Here is a 17457-nt window from a genome sequence, read left to right on the forward strand (position 1 = left end):
GTATAAAATTAATTTATAAATGAAAACAGAATTTATGTGGTTTATATATAAAGCATCCCCTGTGTTTATTTATTTATTTTTGCACAGTACTGTATGTTTTTTTAGAATTTCTCCTGTTGAAATGTTTTTCTATAACAGCATGAAACAAACACAACTTTAATAATAAATATTACCCCCTTATTTTTTTCAATATATTTCCTTTACTGGCTGCGTTACTAGTAATAAAGTTCTGGTGAAGAAACTATTTCTTCAATAATTAATTTATTGGCCTACCCTTAGCAGGATAAAAATACTAAAACACTGTGTGTGTTTAATCTGTGGAATGCAAACTCCCCCTGAGGATGCTAACACCACATTCTAGGCAAATGTATGAAGACATATACCTTCATTACAAAGTAATGCTGTGCAACCCGCTGAACTGCATTTCAGTTATAGTGGAGTCTCTTGAGGCACCACATGGTTCAGTCACAAAAAGCAGGCAGTGTTTGGTTTGAACATTTCATTCAGTGTAAACATATAACTCAAATGAAGTACTAAAATGATGATCCTCTTAGACAATATGGAAAATTTGTGTTATAATAAACTTAGCGCTAATTCACATAAAAGGGGAAAATCCAATGAGGGAAACAGAAAGATTTTGGCTCTCACTGTACAGTATTGATCCCTGTGAAACAAAAAAATAAATAAAAATGAAAAAGACACCTGATTGTTGTCTGAGGGAGCTGCCATCTGTGGGCCCCTCATACACACCTCTGTATTCCCATGTTGCAGCAGGCCTTTGATCACGTAATTGCCCCTCGGCCCCCGGAGTTTGCATCCCCCATATGTTGCTATGGCGACCACCTCTCTAGCATCCATCTGTGTGCCCCTTTCACAGCCTTTTTAAGATGGACTTATGTTATGAGGCTGTGAGTGATAGAGGAAAAGGGCAGAGAAGAATTACAAGAAGTACAATGGCAAATCTCTTCATGGCTGCTTATGTGTGTTGTGTGTGTGTGTTTCTTTTTTGTCTCCCCTTCTGTGAATCTGCGTCTGTTTTCCCCACCCACCATATCTGAGCGGTCTCAACGTCAATGTCACCCTGTGGAATGACAAAATGTTTTTCTTCGGACTGTAATAAGGGTTTTCTTTGTTTCCCAATTAGCCATGAGATCCATATATGAGATAAACTTTTAATATGCACAATATTGTAGTATCAGAGCACAGGTGGAGCTGCAGGGGAAACAATTTGGTTTGTCAGGGTGCTGTCTGAAGGCACCGTGATGGAGGGTGACATATTTTCTCCTCCAAGGGACCATATTCTGTGAAATCTGGTGGCAGGAAGTCCTCCAATTCACATTATTACATAGGCTTTAAACCCCCTTAATATATAAATATATCCCCATTTTATTTGCCTCTAAGGTTATTTCCCCTACAGCCTGATAGGATCACACTTGCTTTCAGCTTGTTGAAAGAACTATTCCAATCAAAGACTCCATGGTTTTATGGCTTTACCTTTATATAAAATTGAAATAATCAAGATGTGTTAAGCATCAGTTTAACACACATTTCCAAAAAATTAACCATGACAGAAATAATTTGCTACTGGACACACTTGGATCTCCACTAGAATTTAAAATGAAGTTCTGTCAGTTTAAGGGGTGCTTGCCCACATGGCATGAGTTTGTGATGTGACTGATACCTGAGGTGCACAGGTTTCTGTTTCCAATTCACATGTCGTGGCAGCTTGTACTGTCTCACTGTACACTTTGCAGGAGGTCCAGATGTTTTAATACCTATTATTTTCATGCACATCTGTAAAATGCTTTGCAGGAGCTGGGACACAGCTATATTCAGTGGAAAACACAGAAGGAAAATATGAGGCAGCTGGTTTTCAAGCACTGACAGTCATGTTGACGTAACGTAAAAGAAGGTTTGAGAACAACACAGCAGTCTGAGTGCTTTTCATCTTTCAGTGTTGATGCTGAATGGATCATTTAATGAGTTTTAAATTATCTTATTTATACATACAGCCATAAACATGCAGTTGTATTTAGGTCAGTGGCCCTACAAGTACAGACTTTTTCATTATGTGTGAATCAATTAACTAACTATAGAGAAAAGCAGCAAATCCTCACAGTTAAGAAACTGGTATGTGGCTTTTTTTAATTTTTAGATTATAAATAATTTAAACGATTTATCTAAATTAATATGGACTTATTTTCTGCTGATTGACTAATTGTTCACCTTTCCTGTATTCTTATTTTACAAATCATTTAGTTGGTGAATGTGGACTTTAAAAAATAAATTTCATGACTCCAGAACATGTATTTAAAAAAAGTATTTTTATTGCACATTACAGAACAGAATGAGAAACATGTCGCTTCAATCAAACGATCACAGCCTTAGCTATGCATAGGCTACTGACATCTCTGGGAATATTTAACGATGGTAATGGTGAACAGTAATTATTATTTATTTATTATTCTTTACTCAAAACAGTCTCTTTATGCCGTTTCATAGGATGTAGGGTTTTTAGAGCGGCTCCTCTTTTTTTTATTTAGATCTCTTCTGATCAAACCTCAAAGATCCGGTGAGTCTTTAGAGACACACAAAACTAACATCCTCACGGTCTGCAGAAATTACACTTTATAATTTTCTTGAAAGCGCTCTGAAAGTCTTTGTTGAAGTACGCGTAAATGATGGGATTGAGTAAAGAGTTGGAGTAGCCCAACCAGTTTATGACATCCTCCAGCCAGCGGGGCATGTAGCACGATTCCTGGCAAAAAGGCATAACCAGGGCGACAATGAAGAAGGGCAGCCAACATAGGATGAAGGTGCCCATGATGATGCCCAGAGTCTTCACCGTTTTGCGCTCCCGTGCCAGCGCGATCTTCCGCTTCGCCTCAGTCGCCTTATCTTGCCTGCTCTCGAACAGCGGCACGGAGCTCGGGGTGTTGGGAAGCGGCAGGTTGCCTTTGGAGTTGCTGTGAACTTCGATGATCTCCAGAGACTCCCCGTCCTCCGCGTGTTTCACCGCGCCATTGACGCTTTGCAGCGGCCGGGGCTCCACGCTCCTTTTCCAGCTCTTGCCCTGTACGTCTGCAGGAGTCTTTTTGTGGAACATGGCCGGGGATAACGCCAGGCAAGAGTCGGACACTTTCTTTTTCTCGGTTTTACGCACAGTCCTCCTGATCCGAAACCTGGCCGCTTTGAATATCCGCCCGTACAAAACCAGCATCAATGTCAGCGGGATGTAAAAAGCCCCGAATGTGGAGTATATTGTGTACCAGGGGTCTTGCCTGATCTTGCACTGCTTAGGGTTCGCCCTGTCCTCTGCCATGCTGCTGGGCTGGGAGCGCATGATCAGCATAGGCGGCACTGAGATGGAGAACCCGACCAGCCAAGTGACACTGATTAGAACTGCTGCTCTTCTCGGCGTCCTCTTCTTCATATAGTCTATGGGCTCGGTTATCGCCCAGTATCTGTCCAGAGCGATGGCGCACAGGTGCAAGATGGACGAGGTGCAGCACAACACATCCAGAGAGATGAAGATGTCGCATGGAACCTGGCCGAGTGTCCACCGGTTTAAGACCTGGTAGAGCGCCGCCATGGGCAGCACCAGCACCGACACCATCAGGTCGGTGACAGCCAGAGAACCGATCAGGTAGTTGGCCACATTCTGCAGAGACCGCTCCAACGCGATGGCTGCAACCACGCACGCATTCCCAAATATTGCGCACAGGATGAGCGCGCCAAGCAGAAAGGATGTGACTACTTGATAACTCAGCTTCACCTCCTCGTCTTCGGGTTTGGGGGTTTTGTTCGAAGAGTTCTCAAACTGAGACCAGTCTGTTGTGTTGTTCGTACCCTCCATCGCTGGGGGAATTTTATGTTTTTGGAGAGCTTCGCTTACTTGTTGGAGAGCCTGGTGCCCATCACACCGTCGTACCTTGAAGAGGGCATGGTGAACTGTAGTTCTGCACAAAGGGTCTGAACTTCAAGTCTTCGCTGCTGACGGAGAATGATGCTGCGTATTTATACCGATGATGGAAAATGCGTCATTGGTCTGTGAGGATGTAACACACTCTTTTTGTGTCTGTTTAATCCGCAGCACCGGCAGATTTTATAAAATTATTTTCTCTTATTTTTGTTTTTCAGACTGAAGGACTGGTTTTCTTTTTCTTGCTAATTTGTCTTGAAGCAAGTAGATTTTGCTATTTCGGTGAGAAAAAAACGTTTTAATCACAATTTTAATGTCGTTTTGGAAAGTTTGTCAAGTGACACCTTTTGTTTGGCTATTAAAGAATGCATGAAGCCTAAAAAACTTAACTTTTAATCATTAACCAACAACAACTGATACTGAAATGCGGGTGATGATGTAGTCTTTATAATATGGGATACATTTTCTATTAATACATGTACTTTTTTATAAAGTAACTAATTAGAAATAATTATTTTACATTTATCTTGATAACAGTCAATGTGACAATTATCCCCACATTTGCATGACTGTAATTATAGTTAACCTTTACGGGTGTTGAGGCCTTTTCCTGCTTTTGGTTTCAGCATCAGTGATGCCTCCAGGCTTGACAGTGCCACCTAGCGTTAGTCAATTTCTACTTCAATTACAAAATAAAAACCCAAACATTATCATTTCAAGTACATGATACTGTAAAACAAAGATATCCAAACAGGAAAAATGTGTACATTCAGTATATAGCCTATAGGTTTTTTTATGGAGCAGTGTAATTGCAAATGAGAAATAAATATGAAAAGAACATGTTGACTTTTAGATGAATACTCTTGCTTTATTTTTCATTTGGCAGAGTAGGTTAAGATACCTAGACACACACAATCAGAAACAGATTGGAATTTGTTATGGTGATGTGGTGCACACTGTTAGAAAGATTTATATATATATTTTATATATAATATATTATATATTATATATAGAGAGATATATAATAACCTGCTGGGGGTCAGGGGCAAATGATTTAATTCGTACAGGTCTAGCAGGAGAACTCTTAGCTTATAAGAATAAAGATCTTATGTTTTGTTGGTGACAATTAAGCTTTTTGACTTTTGGTCTATTAGAGTTTCCGTAGTATCCTAGTCCTAGTGATGTCACTGCCGTATTTATGACGAATAGCCTGCTAAACTTTCTTGTTATTGTGCTGTAGTATTTTTGTATACCACAACTCAACTGCCTGTACAACTGTCAGGTAGGTGGGGTCATAGCCTACTATATTAATATGTCGTGTCATGGTCGGAAAGATGTTATTTCTGTCTAAAAGCAGGAAGAGGGCATGATGTTGTTGGCGGCGCTTAGGTCGGAGCTAGCAGGTTAAGATAACGTGAACTAGCAGTTTTCATTCTGCCACCCTGACAGATCAGATCTTTGATCTGTTTGAATAACCACTTTATTATCATGTCACATAATCGTAGGTTTAATAGGCTTTAAATATTTGAAATTCAATTTAAAACATTGTGCAGCGCTTTGGCCTGCGCTGTTCACTGTTTCAGCCCCTCACTCCCACCGAAGGGAAATCTGAAAATAGCAGCATGCACTGATGTTCTACACAATCGTGGGCATCCACCTTTAGTTGCCAGTTTCATTAAAATGCCCCACGTACATAATCCCAGTTAGGTGTGGGGGGACTGGACAGCCCTGCACAGAGCCCCCGCTAGTGGATGAATGGATGCAGATCCCTGCAGCCAGAGTCCAGAAACTTGTACCTGCAGAATATTAATGGTGATGCTTTCTAATGACATGCTCAGCATCACATATGGCTGCTATGTTCAGATACCGTCACCCGTCATAGTGTGTATCACAGTCATTTATGTTTAATCAACAGCACTGTTCTTTCTGAATGGGTTAACTATATTATTAAAACAAGTTATTCCTCGTTTGCTTTAAGGACAGCAACACTAATATACTATTAATGCAGTCTGACAGGTTTCAGCGTCAGGGTACTTCTTATCTAATAATAAATGAATGATTTATTTTTGGTTGTTCAGTATTCACATCACAAGCACATGTGCCCCTTCTCACTGACCTTGAAAACATCAACCCCAAAAAAAAAGGATCAGGCTGAAGCATCTTGCTTCTCTCAGCCCATCCTCCTTTAAAGCAGATAGTCACCCTTACAAGAGTGAGTGCTAGGGCAGCTGCGTGTCGTGAATGTGCTCATTGTTTCCACTGACAGAGCTGGACCTTTTGGTAAGTCTGAAGACAGGGAACTATGCTCCGCTGCAGGAGGTGTCGGAAAGGAGTCCTAGATTCAACCTGTTTGGCAACGGTGCGTGAAAATTTTTAAATATCTGATGTTTTTGGCAAGTAAATCCTCGTTTCATCTGTAAACTTACTCAGGCCTTTGTTTATCCAGTAATCAGTAATGTGTTTGATTCTGAATGTAATAGATTTGCTGAAACAATTGTTGATCAATCAGTTTATCAGCTGGTTAAAATGAATTTCAGCTTTACATTGGAAGGTCTTGGCTTGGTGTGTTGGCTTGGTGATGGTCAGACAAAACAAGTGTTTATAAAACTTAAAAGCAGCAGTTTGTGTGTCCGTCTTGCAACATACCTGCCAACACGTTTTGGAGAAACTGGTTTTGTTTTTGTCAAAACAGGTTGAGGACACGAGTGAAGGCTCAGCTGCTGTTTGTAGCATTTGGCATGTGAATGTTGACACGCTGCCAGAATGGATACTGACCTCAGTCCACCAGGTAACTATGTCGAAGGTACAGTTTTACTGTGATCTTTGAAATCATGTGTGTGCTGTGTGTTTCCCATTTATTATGAGAATAAATATAAAAAAGTGAAAAAAGTAGTACTTCACTTTTTGCTTAGTTCTAAAATTACATACTGTATAGTGCGTACCACAGTTGTTTTTGTGTATTTTAGTTGACTTTAACACACATGTTCAATGAAGACAGTCGAATTAACACATATGGAGTAAGCAAAAAGTGTTAAGCAATGCAAAATATGTTTTCAATTTTAGATTTTTGAAATCAGTCAGCGTTGACCTTAATGGCAGTTACAAGTTATCAATGTGATCTGTGTATCTGGTTTCTACCAAGGCCCAGTGGACTGTAGGAAAACTGAGCTGCCAGAACTGCAGAGCTCGTTTGGGCAGCTTTAACTTCATCAACCGCAGTGAGTGCCCATGTGGCCGGGACACCACCATCCACCTCAACAAAAGCCGTGTGGACCGTGACCACAAACGCTACATACTCATAGTCCAGCCAAGGACAAGGACAAGGCCTGAGGAGGAACAGGCGGGTCGCCTGATAGACTGGCCTCAGGAGAGTGAGGAAGGGGCTGAGCTGAACAGAACTGCCCTGGACAGTACACAGCTTAACTGCTCTGCTGTAGTGTCCCACATCAGCCCTGCAGAGGCCTCGAGTTCACTGACCCACAGTGAAAATACCCAGTCGTTTCCTTTCAGTCCTCTGCACTGCATCTCTCAAAGGAGAAGGTGCAGTTTGTTAAATAATGCTGCTTTCAGGTCATCATGTTTTTGCCCTGCACGTCTTATGGACAAGTCTGTTGTTGATGTGTCAAGGGCAGGGCCATGCAGTTCCATACAGTCACCTGTCTCTTTTCCCATAAGTTGGCAGTTTGAGACAGACAGTGAGGCATCATTCAACGCTGTCACAAGCCGTCCCTCTGTTTCTAGAGGGAGGCAGTCCCCTCTGGAGGCAGAGCTGCTGCAAACGGTGGAGGGTGTGGAGCCTTCTGTAGAAACCACAGCTATCTTTGAGGGTACTTCTGATTCAGCCCCGTTCCTCAGGCGAAGGACCGGCTCTGACAGTGCAGCTGAGCAGGAGGAGGAAGTGGTGGTATGTTGCTGCTCTTTAAAGCAAGTTTTAAAAAATCATAATAATTGGGTTAGGATTCTGGACAAGAACTTCTGTTGCATGTTGCACCCCTCTGTTGGTCCTCAGGTCTCCTGTTTTTTCATTCACTGTCACAATCTATTAAAGGCAAAAATATCCATCTATAAAAAAGCCTGTATTATTCAAATTTAGATACTTGGGTAAGGAGTTTAAATCAACCATATCAGCAATACATTAGGGTTGCAGCAACTAATAAATAAAATTCATAAAATGTGATCATTAAAATAGTTGGCAACAAATGAATTTATCGTTTAGTTGGATCTAGTGATGCAGCTGTTGGCGGTGGCACACAGTGACATGGTGAGCAGCTGCAGAGATGATGACAGAGAAGAGTGACTCTCATTTTCCATGATGAAACAATTTTTGCACTGTGGATAGTGATGGTGCCTTCTTGTTTTTCTGTTATGTGTTCAGATAATCAGTCATCCAGTGAAACTAAAACGCCAATTGACATATTAACTTGTGCATCTCACTGAGCAGACAGACTTCTGTTTTATCTGATGTCAGTCCACACTGACTATAAGACACGTTATCCTTAACCTCTGTGATTTTTAGGCTTCATGTCTGTATTTCCCCTGGTGCATTTAATGAATTCCCAAGGGCAGATATAGCTTATATAAGAGAGAGAAATTTAAGATATTTGTCATCACACATAAAAATAATTTGAGTTTGCTTTATTTTTTGTTATTACATGTGTAGCAAACTTTTGTCTTGTTCTTGGATTTTATTCATCAGGGGATATCAGTGATTTGGTCTCAGCTGCGCCTTCTGGCCTGCAGACCTCAGTAGACAATGAAGCAGTTGAAATTTGTGGCATTTGTTATGAAATCCTGTCTTCACAAATCCAGTTAATAAGCATAGCTCTGCTTATGGATTCTGTTTCAGCTTTTGAATCAGTCTTAGGCATCATGATTTTATGTGTGTGTGTGTGTGTGTGTATGCATGTTACCCTCCTAGCCTCAAGACTCCCCAGCCTCAATCAAACTGAGCAAAAGAGAGAAGAATCGCCTGAAGAGCCTCCGGAGGAAGCAGAGGAGGAGAGAGCGATGGCTGCATAGTCAGTTGGAACAGGAGCAGGTGAGAGTGGAGAGTTCATGCCAGTCAGGTTTTTGGAGAGATTTGATATTTTTCACTTCATAAAATTGAGTTACACATGGAATATAGGAATGAACTGAGGAATCAGTTTTATCAGCAAGCACCAAACCTATTAAATTGTATTAGCTCTGAAGTTTCTGAAATGAATGTGCTGTCAAAATGATCAGAGCATTTATAACCTGAAAACTGCTCTAAAGACCTGAGCTGAGGATGGAAGATATTACCCTGTTTGTATCTGTGTGCAGGCTGGGAGTGTGAGCAGTTCACTGTTGGACAGTGAGGAGGAGAACAGAGAGGGCCTCACCTGCGCCGTGTGTCTTGACATCTACTACAGCCCGTTCAGCTGTCAGCCCTGCGGTCACAGCTTCTGTGAGCCATGTCTTCGCACACTCGCCAGGAACCGGCCAACAAACACACCCTGCCCTCTGTGCCGTGCCCTCATCTCCCACACCAGTTTTCACAAAGGTGAGCTTCCTCATTTGCAAAACTGGTATCTGGATACAACTGAAAATCTACATTTGCTCGTTCCAGCTCATGAAATCTAACAATTTGCTGTTCTCTCTCTTTTCAGAGCTCGCCCAAGCAGCAAAGACGTTCTTCCCAAAAGTCTACAACGCTCGCACGCAGAACTTCCAGAGTGCGCCATGTGCAAAATGGCCTCTGCCCAGCTTCCACAAGGGCTTCCGGATCTTCTGGGGTAAGAAACCACAGAACTGTCCTGTGGTTGAGTGAACATGTTTGGGTCTTGTTTTGAAAGTTGTAATTTCCACCGTAATCTTCTGACACCGAAGCCTCTGGACTATTCAGGGTAAGCAGGAAGTGTAGGAAAACATAATGGTGTGTTTTTAAGCAGCACTGTCCTCTCCCCCATCTCTCTCTGTGTGACTGACCTCATTGTCACGCTTTGCTTGTGTTGTTCCATGACCCTGTGAAGGGTTATCTTTTTTCTCACAATAATAATCTTTATCTATACAGGAGTTCACAGTTTAGTCCTATAAATGGCTTAACAAAGAATAAAATGTCAGTAGTACAGCAACATTTTAGATGCTACAAACTGGAACATAATGTTGGATGTTTTTCAAAAGGCTTCCAAAAGTGTGATAAAAACTGCAGTGTGATTTCATTTTTAACTTGGCTTGCAATGCACAACTTTAACTTGCAAATGAAACAGTCTGGATCTTGGAATTTTAATTAGACTTTTTCATTTTTTATGAAAATTACACAGAAATTGTATTTTTTATGGTTGTTTTCCTAGTAGCTGCCTTTAACTTCCAAAGTAGTTTTAGGATTGGACTTCAGGGCTTTAGGTTAGATGACAACTTACTGGGATGGAAATATTTGCCCTGTTGCAAAAATGAGCTGACAGAAATTCAAGTCAATGCAAGAACACAAGTGGCTCAGTCACTTTGAAAACAGAATCTAATGTTATCTGTCTAACTTCAGGATCTCAGAGACAGGCAGCACCAGTAAGGAGACGCTGGCCCTTCGCCCATGGAGGCTTCACACTGGACACTCTGGACCTCACTGACATGCGCGGCTGGCTCTTTGATATCGGCCTGGTCATCGTCTGTATCCACTCAGTCAACTGGATCCTGGCTTTCCTCTTCCTCTGTTTCCTCATGTACTGCTACTTCTTCTGAGACACTGAAAAGAGCCTGAGAGCAGGTTTATCAGTCTCCTTTTTTCTTTACAGAGCGAGTGTACTGTGCATTCTTCACCAGTTTCACCAGTTATCAAGTGTCAGAGTTTGTCAAGTCGAACCTTCTAGCTCAGTGTTAAAATACATACAGTATATGGCAGAGGGTAACAGTGATCAGGAAATGTGAACAACACATATGAATATTTGCAGGTTTGAAATTTTGGGATGGAAGAGATAAGAATATGGGCTAACTGTCTGCGAACTAACTTGATTAACACACTTGTTGTTCTATGCTTGCATTAAGTACCCAAGGTATAAGTGCAGTAACACACCTGAGGCAGAGTGGTGTCCTTTTGTTTTGTTTTGTTCATCATCTGGAAAGCCTTGCTACAAGTGCTGCGTGGTTATGACATATTTGGTTTGTGGCAGAATTATGTGGTGGTAATGACTGTTTATGAGAACACAAAGCTGCCAGTTGTGTACATATTTTCTTTACATAACAAAGAGATGCTCAGGAACGAAACCAAAGGGAAGAGAGCAGTGACTGACTGCAGAGCTGATAGCAAGGGCAGGAAGAACAGATAGAAAATCAGTTTGAGAAATGGGTAAAACATCCATTTTACTGTGTAATCTGTGCCTTCAGCAGAGTGTGAAAGTGCTGTCACTCAACTTTTCCCTTTTTTGTCTTCCCCCCCAAAAAAATAAACTGTATCGAGGCAAAATGTGTCCTTTAAATATGCACCTTTGTGTTGTGTGTATGTGTGACATCAGTAATCTCATAGTTTAAAGGGAAATCTCTTTAGTTTATACGTTTCTGTTCATATTGTTTTCATATTTTCAGTGACAGCATGGAAAGTATCACATCAGTGAAACAGTGGAAATGGGTTATGATAAGAAAAATCTGTCTAAACAGAAAACTAATCTGTATGTTCTGTGTTAACAGTCAATGAAATGAAATATGTTGAGCGAGATTTGGTTTCTCTGCCCCCTGGTGGGCAGTACAATAAATGCAGCTTCTAAATTGAAGTTTAAACAAGCGCGCTCACAGTCGCATCACAAACTGGCAAAATGCTGTAGCCTGGAATTTAAGCTGCATCTGCAGCAGAACAACGACTTGCAGGTGGATGGTGGTCTGTGGTAGAACCAGCCTTCTGATGATTTAAAACGGCCTGCTTTTGGACAGCAGGAGTGCTGCTGCTCCTAAACAGTTAATTGGGAGTCGGAGGGTGACGACTTGTTTTGCTGTTGGCTCTGTCTGTGAACGCGCGGCGGAAGACGGTGGAGCCCGCCTGTCGGCCTTCAGGAGGGGCTGAAGGTGACTCTCCTCTTGGCTGGGATGCGGAGGGAGCTGCTGGGGGTCTGTCCGGCCCGCGACACGGCCCTGGTCCGGGAATAGCGACAAAACTCCCGCGGGGGCTTTAAACACTTATCAAACCCTCGATCCTGCTGCGTCTTGAGGGGCATAGTTTTTTCCCCTCTTAGAGGACAAAGCAGCTACTAGAAAAGAGGAGGGTGTATCTCTCCCTCTGTGTGTCTCTGGCTGGTCTCCGGTGGTGGATGTGCATGCATGTGTTCTGCACCGTACGGGCGGAAAAAGCGCCCAAGATCCGCAGGGAGTATCTTTCCCATCAGTAAAGCGGCGCAGACGGAGCCGGAGCGCAGGGAGCGCAGGGAGAGCACGGAGGATGCTGTGGACGGCAGCAGGATGGTGAGCGCTGAAACAAATGGCTGATGAGACGTCAGTGTTTAGCGTAGCTCCTGTACGACGGGATAGGTTCTCGTGTAGAAGCGATTTTTTTTTTTCACCATTGTGCAGGTGCAGCAGTGGCGCAAAATGGACAACGCGCGGAGAGTCATTTAAAGCTGTGCAGAGTACTAATCGATTTCCTTTGGAGAAGCGGTAATATCAGGTTAGTACCAGTGACAACAGCCGGTGGTGATGCTTTTGTTTTTCATTTTGTTTCTCTCCAGACTGTCCAAGAATTCAACACCTTGGTTGCGCTGTACCGGGAGCAGGTCATATCCGTCGGGGAGATCTCAGCTGACTGTCCGTCTCTGCGGGCTCAGATGCACCACACGCGGTCCAAAGGATGCTCCATGGCACGGGCCGCGCATCACGACCTAGCCGTCATCTCTGTTTCAGGGTGAGAAGTAGCCAAAATGTCAGCATTAGAAAGATATGTTGGGTTTTTTTTTTTTCACTTTATATGAAACATTTCGTCTGCTCTTGCTGCTGAAAGCGCTGCTGACGTTGCTCCTGATTATTTGCACCTCTTGAACCCAGATGTAGAACATACTATTTCTGCTTGTTCTTTAAAGGTAGAACATGCCTCATATCACAGTACAGTAATAGAGACACAAAAGTGATAATATGCAGAAAACAAAATAAAAACAAAACTGGGTAAAGTGTTTTTTTGTTTACAAAGCATTCATTTCTGCACAGTTAGGATTTATATGTAGTGTTAGGCTCTGAAGTCTGACCCCCAATTAAAACATGATGGTAATCAAGTTAACATTTAGTTATTCCTGCTTGGTACTGCAATACAGACACTCACTGTGACTGGTTACATCAGGTTCCTGGTGAAATTGAACAGCTTTATGGTACAGTACATATTCAATGTCTGTCTTTCTGTCTGCATGCTCTCCCACCTCCTGTCCTCCTCTCTCCTCCTGCTCCTCGTCCTCCTCTCCGTGCTGCAGTCCAGAGGATGGAGAGATCCACCCCGAGATTTGTCGGCTCTTCATCCAGCTGCAGTGCTGCCTGGAGATGTTCATAACGGAAATGCTCAAATCCATGTGCCTGCTGGGGGTGCTGCAGCTTCACAGGAAACGTACCAACACAGATAAAAACCATGATAAATTTATCTTGTCAATTTAGACAGAAAATTCAGAAGATTCAAAGTGTAAACAAAATTGGATGAACAACATTTATGTGTAAATTGCCCTGAAAGAACACAGACACATTACATCTGGAGAAAAGCCAACAAGCACAGATTTGGTCCATTCATCCACCTCTGTGTATATCACATGGCTATCATGAACACTATGGGTCTAACTAAAATCGCCTTATTTGGTTTTGACGCTGTGCCATTGGAAATATTGTATCTGCCCATCACAACAAGCCAGTAAAACTTGCTGCAACTAACAGTTTATACATTATATCTATCTGTCAGTTCCTTTATCAATGAACCAGTGAGTTGTTCAGACTGTACCATGTTAAGAAAGAATAAGAACTAATCACAAGTTCCCATGTTCCCAGTTTGAGAGCTTCAGATTTCTTGCTTTGTCTGACAAACAATGCAAAGCCCGAACATACTGACTCACTATGAGATGTGAGAGAGAAAACGGATGAAACAGGAACTTAGAGAATTGATTGATTTGCAAATTGTCACAGGTTAACTGAGTTCCTGCCATCTTTCACACACACACACACACACACACACACACACATACACATATATATCTTAGTTCTGAAGATTAAGGTCTGTCCCTCAAACTACATTTTGAACCTTCACGCCGTATGATGCAAATGTAACTAAAATCTCCAGTAGACTCTATTCCAATGATATTTCCTTCCGATCATGGCTTCTCTTGTGGATATTGAACTAGAGGACAGTTACTGTTGGGTACACCTGACACTGTCGAACAGCAGAGGGCAGCAAAGAGCTGTTAGCAGGGCACTGATTCATTTTCATTGGATTTTTAGGGAGCAATAAAAATAACATGAAAATAAAAGTTTGTTATATTTAGAGAACAGACAGATATAGCATTTATGATTTGATGATGTGAGTTTCCTGTCCCACCATACAATTGCTGCATGGTCTCAGGTTATTTAACTTTTTAAAAATAATTCACTTTTTGAAGAATTTAGATTCTGAATGAGTCATAAGCTAATTCAAGACACACAAAAAATGATCACAAAATTTCAAAAATCACAAAAAAAATTTTTTGTTTGTTTTTTAGGGAAAATCACTTTTATCTTTTTAAGATGCTGTTTTTAGTGTTTGTCCTGTGTTTGTTGACGGTGCCTCAGTGCTGCTGTCTGTGTTCGGCCCTTAAGGAACAGACTCAGAGCCAAAGCTGGACTTCAAGCTGGATGAAAGTTCTGATGTTCCCATCCTGGAGGACCGATCCTCCTCTCCCATCGACTTCCCTCAGGAGCAGTGGCTAGTGGGAACTGACATTGAAAACATAGAGAGGTACACTGACTGCACCCACTTTTTAAATTTCATTCTTACACCATGTTTGATGCAGAGTAAACACTTTGTTTGGCTGCTGTGAAGTCTGCAAAACCTTTCTGCTGATTCAGTTTCTTCGTGTTCACAGAGACATGCGAGAGATGCGAAACCTACTCAGCAAACTCAGGGACACGATGCCATTGCCACTGAAAAACCAAGGTTTGTAAAGTCTATGCTAAGTGAAACCCATAAAACTGTTTGTGAAACAGGGCAAAGACATTTGAACCTCTTACAGCATTCCCTAATGTTTTTATTGAGGTTTTGCAACTTTGGATGCAGAAATTCAGAATACTGTAGAATAGGTGTTCAGTTTAGTTCAGTCTGTGAAAAACAGACCAATACAAAACACGAAAGAACAAAGATCTGTTGAATGGTATCAACAAAGCAGTGCAGTCCTCACACTGTTATACTGTTTACTAGGGATGTACATTCACACTACAATCACATGCCACAGGTGATGACTGGGAAGCAAACAGGGGACAGGATGACACAAGGTTATTTACAGAGTGCTTGTTTGTTCCAGATGACAGCAGCTTGTTGAATCTGACTCCTCACCCACTGATCAGACAGAGGAAGAGACGCTTCCCTGGACTCTGCTGCATGGTGTCTGGCTGAGAGGCTGAGTCTTCGTTTGTTCGGTTTTCTGGTGTAATCTCATTTTATGCTATTAGCATTATTTACAGGATTTTCCCTCTGTGTTATATTAAATAGTAATCTTGTGGTCTCTTTTACTGATTGATTACCCACCAGGCTAATGCAACAATAAGAGGGCTAAGAGATTAACTCGAAGTGGAGTAAGAGATGAAATAAAGCAAAAATACAGTGCAGACCAGGGACCTGAAAATAGGCAGGAGCATCAAGGGTTCAGAGCGGTGAGACACAGGCTGGTGTCCAGTATCAGACTTAACCCTTGCTATATCTCCCTGCTTCTTTTCTTTGTTTTTAATTTTAATCAAACAGCAATTTCCTTCCTGCTCTTTCTTCTTTTGTTTCATGATTTTATATACTGAAAGATAATTAATGTATATAATGAGGCTATGCAGAGGCATTATAAGGTTTTCAGGAGTCTCTCTGTGCATGTGTCACCCTTCCATGTCTGAATGTGTAACAATATAAGATGATTTAGTCCCAGCCCCCTCCTGATGTGTTTCACCGAAACGTTAAGTAGAGATATTGTGATACCAAGAACACAGAGCAATTCATCTACTGCATTATGGTGCATAATACATACTTCAAACATTTAACTTACTATAGAAAAAAAAGATTTTTAACTTATACTTTAACAGTGGATATGTAAAAATAACTTTATGCTAGAAAAAGCAAAAAAAAAAAAAAAAAAGCAGTTTCAAAGCTTTGCCTGAACATTAGCATACAGATATTTCCAATATCTATGTTTTAACCCAATGTTGGAATGATATTTGAAATGGTTTTTGTGTAACCACCTAAGCTTTTCTCTGCCAACAGGTCATAACTTTCTGTTAAAAACTACAGATTTTTATTGGCATCTCGATTAAAGTTTCTGGCAGTATTCTTGCTCCCCAGAGGTTGAATATTAATACTTTTACGGAGCTCAGCATGAACAGGTGAGAACTGTTAATGCCCAGGAAGTATCAAAACAAAACATATTATCTACAAAATATCAAAATGAGCAGTAATGACATGAAATGTATCAGTCCCGAGCCGGTTCCTGTGAAGATAAACCCCACACAATGACTCTTCCTCTAGAGCCAAGTGTCCATTATTAGCTCCAGTTTCTAAGAATTAAAAATGACAAGGTGTAGAAAATTCATGAGCATGAAGATGCGCAAAAAAAATAGTAGGAGAGTATGAGACAAAGTAAAACTATTATTTCAGTTGATAAATTAAAGATGGTCTTAGGTAGAAAACTGTGGGAATGGAATTGAATCTACTACAGTAAATCTAATCATAAATTAAAACCAAAAGAACTTAGTTTTCAAAAGGTTATTACTTTATCCTCTTAATATTAATGTGAGTTTATATTCTAATATTCATCCTTATATTCTATAAAAAATATATCTATATCATCAGTATGTTGTTGATTGTGTCGAGCATTTTAATATTTTGGGGACATTAACAAGGCTTTTGGTCTTGTCTCATATGTGCCACCTGTCATTCGCAGTCTTCCCAGCAAATGAATATTTTCAACATCCAGCTTCAGTTTTCCCATCACAAGGGCTTTGTAGATGTTCCACATGCAGAAACAGAAAAACTAAAAAGCCAACCACAAAAAATAATTCCAAACCAATCTTGATGCAGTTTGACAGAACCATTTTCCCATTGAATGTAAATGCAATGTAAGTTGTAAATGTGTGTTTGTGAAGGTTTTCTTAATGTAGTGATGTCTAAACTGCTGAATTCTTTGTTTTAGCATGTGTATGTTAGTAGCCCATGTGTAATTAGTGTGTCCTGCAATGTAGAGAATCCACAGCTGAGCCTGTGTACAGCTTAGGACATTTTCTAATGTGAATAAAGTTTTATATGCAGGTTTTGGTGTTTATACATGCGTCATTGTTCCAGACCTAGCCTAGACCTTCATATATTTTGCTGTTAATATTTTAACCAGCTAACCCATATTTCCCCA

At 41.2% G+C, this 17457-nt stretch overlaps 3 protein-coding genes across 6 annotated transcripts; 2 read left to right on the forward strand and 1 right to left on the reverse strand.

Annotated features, from left to right (window-relative positions):
• Positions 1 to 2605: 2605 nt before the first annotated feature.
• Positions 2606 to 3856, reverse strand: htr1ab (5-hydroxytryptamine (serotonin) receptor 1A b). Its single transcript, XM_026297880.1, has one exon. It carries the CDS (start codon positions 3854 to 3856, stop codon positions 2606 to 2608), a length of 1251 nt encoding a protein of 416 aa, XP_026153665.1.
• Positions 3857 to 5096: 1240 nt separating this feature from the next.
• rnf180b (ring finger protein 180b) lies at positions 5097 to 12721 on the forward strand. Of its 4 annotated transcripts, none has more exons than XM_026298371.1 (8): positions 5097 to 6281; positions 6615 to 6710; positions 7065 to 7826; positions 8841 to 8960; positions 9224 to 9443; positions 9550 to 9675; positions 10422 to 10643; positions 12589 to 12721. In XM_026298371.1, the coding sequence occupies exons 1-7, from the start codon at positions 6225 to 6227 to the stop codon at positions 10616 to 10618; spliced, it is 1578 nt and encodes a 525-aa protein (XP_026154156.1). In that variant the 5' UTR covers positions 5097 to 6224; the 3' UTR covers positions 10619 to 10643; positions 12589 to 12721. The 4 variants fall into 4 exon arrangements, with proteins under 4 accessions (XP_026154156.1, XP_026154154.1, XP_026154158.1 ...); XM_026298372.1 differs by lacking the exon at positions 12589 to 12721 and having other exon boundaries at positions 5105 to 5204; positions 6189 to 6281; positions 10422 to 11356; XM_026298369.1 differs by lacking the exon at positions 12589 to 12721 and having other exon boundaries at positions 10422 to 11356.
• On the forward strand, positions 12185 to 16194 carry LOC113124703 (regulator of G-protein signaling 7-binding protein B-like). Its single transcript, XM_026297771.1, has 6 exons — positions 12185 to 12325; positions 12589 to 12761; positions 13318 to 13448; positions 14675 to 14816; positions 14944 to 15014; positions 15379 to 16194. The coding sequence occupies exons 1-6, from the start codon at positions 12185 to 12187 to the stop codon at positions 15468 to 15470; spliced, it is 750 nt and encodes a 249-aa protein (XP_026153556.1). The 3' UTR covers positions 15471 to 16194.
• Positions 16195 to 17457: the final 1263 nt, after the last annotated feature.

The sequence above is a fragment of the Mastacembelus armatus genome, chromosome 12 (assembly GCF_900324485.2).
Source record: "Mastacembelus armatus chromosome 12, fMasArm1.2, whole genome shotgun sequence".
Taxonomy (NCBI): Eukaryota; Metazoa; Chordata; class Actinopteri; order Synbranchiformes; family Mastacembelidae; genus Mastacembelus; species Mastacembelus armatus.